At 44.3% G+C, this 6,777-nt stretch overlaps 1 protein-coding gene across 3 annotated transcripts in view; it reads left to right on the forward strand.

The window, feature by feature from the left end:
• The first annotated feature begins 1,208 nt into the window (after positions 1 to 1,208).
• LOC108496438 (24-hydroxycholesterol 7-alpha-hydroxylase) overlaps positions 1,209 to 6,777 on the forward strand; it is a 24,625-nt gene continuing 19,056 nt past the window's right edge. The window contains exon 1 of one of the 3 annotated variants that reach the window (XM_017813150.1): positions 1,209 to 1,549. In XM_017813150.1, coding sequence (XP_017668639.1) covers positions 1,373 to 1,549 — 177 coding nt within the window. In that variant the 5' untranslated portion in view covers positions 1,209 to 1,372. The remainder of the gene's footprint in view (positions 1,550 to 6,777) is intronic. The other 2 variants (XM_017813149.1, XM_017813148.1) reach the window with 2 other exon arrangements.

A 6,777-nucleotide genomic window follows, 5' to 3' on the forward strand; every position in this document is an offset into this window, starting at 1 on the left:
TCCATCCTCTTGGCACCCTGCCTTTGGGTGTCCATACACACTGGTAAGATCCCCCTGAGCCTTCTCTTTTCCAGACTGAGTTGTCCTGTCTCTCTCGGCCTCTCATCAAATGACAGATGCTCCAGCCCCTTTTTGAACTTCTTGGCACTTCACTGGGCTCACTCCAGTCTTCTCACACTGGGAAGGTTAGAACTGGACCCAGCACTCCTAGTCGATCTCTCCAGCACTGAGCAGAGGATCACCTCCCTCAATCTGCTGGCAACACTCTTCCTAATGCAGCCTAGGGTGCTGTTGAGTGCAAAGGCACATTTCTGACTTGTGTTCAACATGGTGTTCACCAGGACACAAGATCTGCAAAGTTCCTTCCCAGGCAGATGCCTTCCAGGTACATGGGGTTGTTCCCACCCAGGGACAGAACTTGGCATTTCCCTTTGCTGCACTTCATGAAGTCACTTTTTTGCCCTGAAAAGTTAGACCACATGATCCTTGAGCTTCCTTCCAACCTGGTATTCTGTGGTTTTAAGATAAGTCCCTGTTTGCCCATTTTTTCAGCCTGAAAATGGCAGCACACTCGTCTGGGTCTATCAGTGACTCCTCCTGGTTTTATGTTCTCTTTTTGCTAAGGGTGTATGGGGGAAGGCTGTGAGACCACCTCCTAGGGGGAATGTTTTATACTTAATGAATTCTATATGTAATTTTGGTGTGCCACTTCCACACATGCAAAGAAACTAATTTGACCTCTGTACCCTTGTCTTCTGACATTGCAGTGATATAACACGGGTGACCAGCAGGCTTTGAGTTGTCAGTTCAACCTCTTGCTTCTCAGACACTGGACACACATCTAGTCTTTATTGAGATGATCTCAGGCAGGTGAGGAATACCTTTCATAAGGTTTCTCCTTCAGATGATGCCTGCAACAGTTTCTTGCCATCTGACTTGCTGAAAGCTAAAGGTCTCTGAATCACAACCTTTCTGCTTTGTAATCTCAATATTGCCAAAAAAAGTAATTTTTTTTAACTGAAGAAAGCTCTGCATTGCTTTGCCAGTGTCCCTGGCCATGTCCCCTGGCTGCCTGAGCAGCCTCCCAGCAACAGGCACAAAGTCCAAGGACTTGCCACAGCAACATCTCAGTTTTGCAAGCCGTGGAAGTTGGTCCTCATCCCAGAACAGAGCACAATTGGCTCTGCCTTTCCCAGAACAAGGGCTTGTCCGCTGGGCTGTTTGGTGCTTTGACATCTTGTCTCCATGGCAGTGCTCAGCTGGCAGGGCTGATCAGAGAGGCCTATTCATTAACTCGGAGCCCGGGCCAGCGCGGCCACGCTGGTGCCGCAGTGGACTGAGCAGCTGCCGGGGCAGGCAGTGAGCAGGCAAAATGGATCTCACTCTCCTCTTGGCAGCAATCCTGGGGCTCCTTATTGTCAAGGCCGTTTTGTTTCAGCTGAGAAACCCGAGCTGCCCTCCTTGCATCAGGAGCTGGATCCCTTGGTTTGGAGCCGCGTTTCAGTTCGGGAAAGCTCCTCTGGAGTTTATAGAGCAAGCTAGGAACAAGGTAATGTCTGTGGCGGCATTCCTGCTCGTGGGTGTGTGCTCAAGGTGGCTGCCTTCAAGGGTAAAGGCAATGCAAAGCTTCTGCGTTAAGTTTTCTCCTTTCCTGTCACATTTTATAACATCAGGAGCATTTAGCTGGTGAAGAATCGGCTTCGTACCACTAACATCGCTCAGTTGTGGATCTGATCCAGACACAATCTCTGTGCTGTGACTATCCTGCTTGGACCTCTGCTGTTTTGCTTTTGCAGTCTGGCTGCATGTTAATCTTGGTTTCAGATAATGTGGAAAGCTCTGTGCCAAGCACGGGGACCAGGAAACTAATTATTTGCATGCCTAAAGTTAGGTGAGATTTTTGAGTACCAGCTGGTGTCCCTCAGCATTCAAGAGAGACACAGACATGCTTGGAAGGGCAATGTTTTCCATCCTAAAAAACTTACCAAACACGAGTGTGAAGATTTACCCCCTGGACATAACTTTTTTTCTCTGTGTCTGTTGGATAAATACCAAATGGTTAATTTAGGTTAGATGCCTAATTTCTAGGTAGCTAATAATAACTGATATAAAAAAACAGTTTCCCGCTTTCATTCAGGGATGATATCACCTGCTACTGCAATGTAGGCAAGCCTCGAGTGTTCCATACTGAAGGATCACACAGCCCACTGCTTGCAAAAGCTGGCTAAAAATGAAACTGCTGTAACATCCTGAAATTTAAAAAAAAAAATAAATAAGAAAACCAACCAAACAAAAAAACCTCAATGCATACATAAATATTGGATGTTTAAAATTTGCTTTTTCATTTTCAACTGTTAGATTTCATGTTTGTAAGTGCTTCTTTACAGTCGTTATTGTTATAAACTCATGGCGTTAAATGAAAGCAGAGGTTTATAATTTTTGAGAACATCAGGTGCCGTCAATCTTGTATTACAGCACATTGGGTTCACCATGGGGTAAGATCATGTGTATGATCTGGAGTTCCTTGGCTTCCTTGTGCTTAATAGGCCAGTTTTAACGTTATATTACTCTGTATTTCCTGTATCTTTCATCTATGCACACCATGATCATTTATTTGTTCATTCATCATAGGGCAGAAATGTTCATGGCTAGGCTTCGCGAACGAAGATTTGGGAAGGCTCTATCCACATTTGCTACAGGCACGCTGGTGGCTTATGAGGCCAATACGTGACAGACATATCCGATTGCAAAAGGCACAGCAGAAAGACTCCTTAGATGGTGTATTCTGCAATACACGGTTCTTTCTGCGTTGCCTTTTTTCCTCGAGAGTGATCCTGCGTGTGTTCTCGAAGGAGACAGCTGCGTTATAGATGGTGTGTCTCCAGGCCTCCTGATTTGAGGCCAGAGTAGACCAGTTATGGTGATCAATATGGCCAAGGCTGAGATGTTGTTTCAGGGAGTCCTTGTATCTTTTCGTTGGGGCTCCTCTCATGCGGCAGCCAGTGGCAAGTTCACCATAGAGCAGGATCTTAGGGAGGCGGTGGTCCTTCATCCTTGAGACGTGCCCTGCCCATCGCAGCTGCGTTCTCAGTAACATGGCCTCAATACTTGTGACAGCTGCTTGCTCTAGAACAGAAGTATTGGTCACATAATCTGACCAGTGGATGTTTAAGATTGAACGGAGGCAGCGTTGATGGAAGCGTTCTAGGAGACGCAGGTGGTGGCGGTAGATGACCCATGATTCGGAACCATATAAGAGAGTAGACAACACTATGGCTTTGTAAACACTGATCTTGGTGCTTTTCTTCAAGTGTTTATTACGCCATACTCTTTTGTGGAGTTTTCCAAAAGCACTGTATGCCTTTGCTAACCTAGGGCAGAAATGTAGTACTGGAAGAAAACTCATTCCAGCCCGTTCTCCTCCTATTTCAGAGACCATATAATCCTTTAAATAAACTGATCAAACCTCACTTATATAATCCAGTCATAACATTCTTTTACTTTTCTGATATGAGGCTGTTAGAGAACCTCCCCACCCTGTTCTGTTGCAAACACATCCTGGTGGCAGCCAAATTAAAGCAGCCCGCCAATCTGTCCTTTCCAGTGCAGTCCCTTTTGGGGGCAGCTGTTTCACCATGACTTAAGCTTCCTTTAATTGCCTTTTTTTTTTCCCCAGAAGCTTGTAGCAAAATCTCCTGGGTGAAATTTTAAAACAAACCTGGCAGAAGAGTCCTTTTTGGGAGCTCATTCACAGACTGAATGAGCAAAGCATTTACATGTTTGTATTGATGTACAAATGCACACTTAGAGGCTGTGGGTTCGTTAATTTAGGAGACCCTATAGGCTTCTGGTGGTGCTATGGCAGCTGCTGACACATCTGAGCACATGAAAAACACCTGAAGGACTTTGTAAACCCCAGGTTTTGTTGGGACAGAAACTAGAACAAGAAACATTTTCCATGGGAGAAAACTCTAGATATGGCAAAGAAGAAGGAAAAGGCTTTCTTACATCTCTCCCCTTTGTTTTTGTGTTTGCAGATAGGACCTTTCCTTTGACTTTGTTTTTAGTCCAGCAACTCAGCATCCTTGTGATCTCTCCCTGAGGTGCCCCTGGGCCAAGAGGGATGTCTCCATCCACACACCCCCCTACAAGGCTGGCTGCAGCAGCAGCATCTGACAGTCCCCCTGTCCCTGAAGAGGGCTGCTTTTTTGTTCTCCCCTTCCTCTCCTTAAACACTCCAGGCATTGCAGAGTCTCCCTCTCTTTCCACCTCCCACGCTGGCAGGCTGTGCTGAGGCCAGGAAAAATAAGCCTTTTCCTGCCTGCTCCCTTTTAAAGGAGTAGGCACTCTAGCAGAATACAGCCAAACAAAACACATGCTGCTGCCAAAGGGGTCATTAACAGGCGCTGCAGGGGTTGCAAAATACATCGGCAATAATTCCAGGCTCCTTAATATTGCCAGAACAGTTAAGTGTCCTTAGCACAAGCAAGCTGCCCTTGTAAAAGGTGGTGCAGAAACAGGCTCTAGGCAGTGAGAAACCTCTTCAGCTCCATAGGGTCATTACCTTCAGGGGAGACTCTTGCAGTTAGAAAATTCCTCCTCTGGATAAATCCTTCAGCCTGTCAAAGTGACGCTCATTTCTTTCTTAATATCTTAATTCCTTTCTTTCTTAATTCCTTTTCTGTCTATCCTTCACTGCTTTCTCTCCCAAGCCCTGGAATAGCACAGCAGACTTCCACTACTTCCAGCCTGCACTTTTCTTGAAGTTTGCTGCTTCTATTTTCCTCCTACAGAAGAACCCGTGGGCTGGAAGAATTGTCTGGTTTCCCCTTGTGTCATTACTGGGACTAAGAAAAGCAAGTTCCCCTGCTCAAATAAAATATTTAATCTCTCATCTAATAAAAGATACCACCTCTTCCTCCTAAAGCTGCCTGGCTGGTTAAAGCAGTTTTGCAGGTGGTCTGGGATGGGTAACCAGGGTCACTGTGCAACATAAAATACAGGGAGAGCTGTTAATGAGGAGTTCAAAGGATGAAGCTCCCCACTTTGCCTGGCAAACATGACATGAGTTAGTAAGGAATTTCAAATTCTTCTTATCAGTTTGCTTATTAAGCTAACAGGAAAAGTTCAGTTAAACCCAGGAGATTGTTCTGCACTGTTGTAGGGACCTGTGGGATCCATACCCTCTTAGTGTATTGACTGCTTTTGGGACATGGTGCCATGTCTCAGGACTCATCAGATGCCTCTTGGCCTTACTGTCTGTGTGTGGCTGGGCAAGTGATGGCTCGCTGGGTTACAAGGCAAGGGACATGAGGAGGGGAAATAGGCTGGACAGGAGGACAAGGCTTCTGGTGGAGCATTTCCATAGTCAGTGTCCACAGCCCAGTCCCTGAAAGTCTGTGGCCCTGGTCCCATGCAGAGAAGACCAAAATGCTGGAGTTCCTGAGATAAAGAGGGGTCATGGCACTGATCTCATGTGTGTGGGTGCGTGCCAAGGGAGAGGAAACCCACCCAGTGCTCCCAACTTCCAGCACGACTCTTGATGCAACTGCAGCTGTCCCAGCTGAGAGTAGTTGTTCCCTGACTGTCAGTGCCCCATGGAAAAATGGTTGTTTCCCTGACTTCCTTCCTTTGGGATTTTGGAGAGCATCCTTCTGAAGTTTTTATTTTTCTGTAGAGAGAAATAAATTTTTATCTCTCTGTGAGAGATCTTCCTCTCACCATGGCACTGCAGTGTCTCCCAGTCTTTGGAGAAAACAGAGCTTTCATGAGTGAAAGCAGTAAATCTTGAGAGGGTTTTTATTTTTCTGTCTCTGTAGTAATCAGAGTCTAGTTGCTATTAGTTCAAAATTGATTTTATTTTAAAATTAGTTTAAATACATTGTAATGTTAATATAAAATTTAAAAATATTATTTTAAAACAAGCAGAGTACAAATTCACTAATTTTTAGCCAGCCTGATAATGAAGACCTGGACATAAAATAGCAACCTTAGAAATTTAGCTATTATAGAATCACAGAGTCATAGAATGGTCTAGGTTGGAAGGGTCATTAAAGCTCATCTTGTTTCAACCCCCCTGCCATGGGCAGGGACACCTTCCGCTAGACCAGGTTGCTCAGAGCCCCATCCAACCTGGCCTTGAACACTTATTATTAAAACAATACTTTATTTATTATCACCCAGAGGGTCTGAACAGTCATTCTTTCTTTAATAATTTACAGTTGAAGGACACAATCAAAATTCAACTGATGTCAAGAGGAATATTTTCTTGGCTTCAAAGACCTTTTGATGAAGCAGACTTTAAATACAGACACAGACAGCAAAAGAAATGGTTACAGTCAATGGCATAAACCATGTGAGCAAGATGGAATGATTTTTTATGCCTACATCTTGCAGACAGTAGATACTGCACATCTGTTTTCTAGTTTAGAGTATTTCCAAGTATCAGTGAGCATTTTCATAATGTAGGAATTCAGAAGTGAATGTCTATTGCTGAAAGTTTTGAGAGGGCTCTAGGATATTAGATTAAGGGAAGATGATAGATGAAAGATGAAGATGGAAGAATGATTTATGGCATCAAAAACCTTCCCTGAATGTAAGTCAATCTGTTCTGCTCAAAGCTTGTTAGCTATTTCGATAATTATCTTTCAACATCTGTAAAAGAAAGAAATCATTGGTAAGAAAAGGAAAAGAAAAGAAAAGAAAAGAAAAGAAGAGAAGAGAAGAGAAGAGAAGAGAAGAGAAGAGAAGAGAAGAGAAGAGAAGAGAAGAGAAGAG

The sequence above is a fragment of the Lepidothrix coronata genome, unplaced genomic scaffold, assembly GCF_001604755.1.
Source record: "Lepidothrix coronata isolate B3197 unplaced genomic scaffold, Lepidothrix_coronata-1.0 Scaffold39, whole genome shotgun sequence".
Lineage (NCBI taxonomy): Eukaryota > Metazoa > Chordata > Aves > Passeriformes > Pipridae > Lepidothrix > Lepidothrix coronata.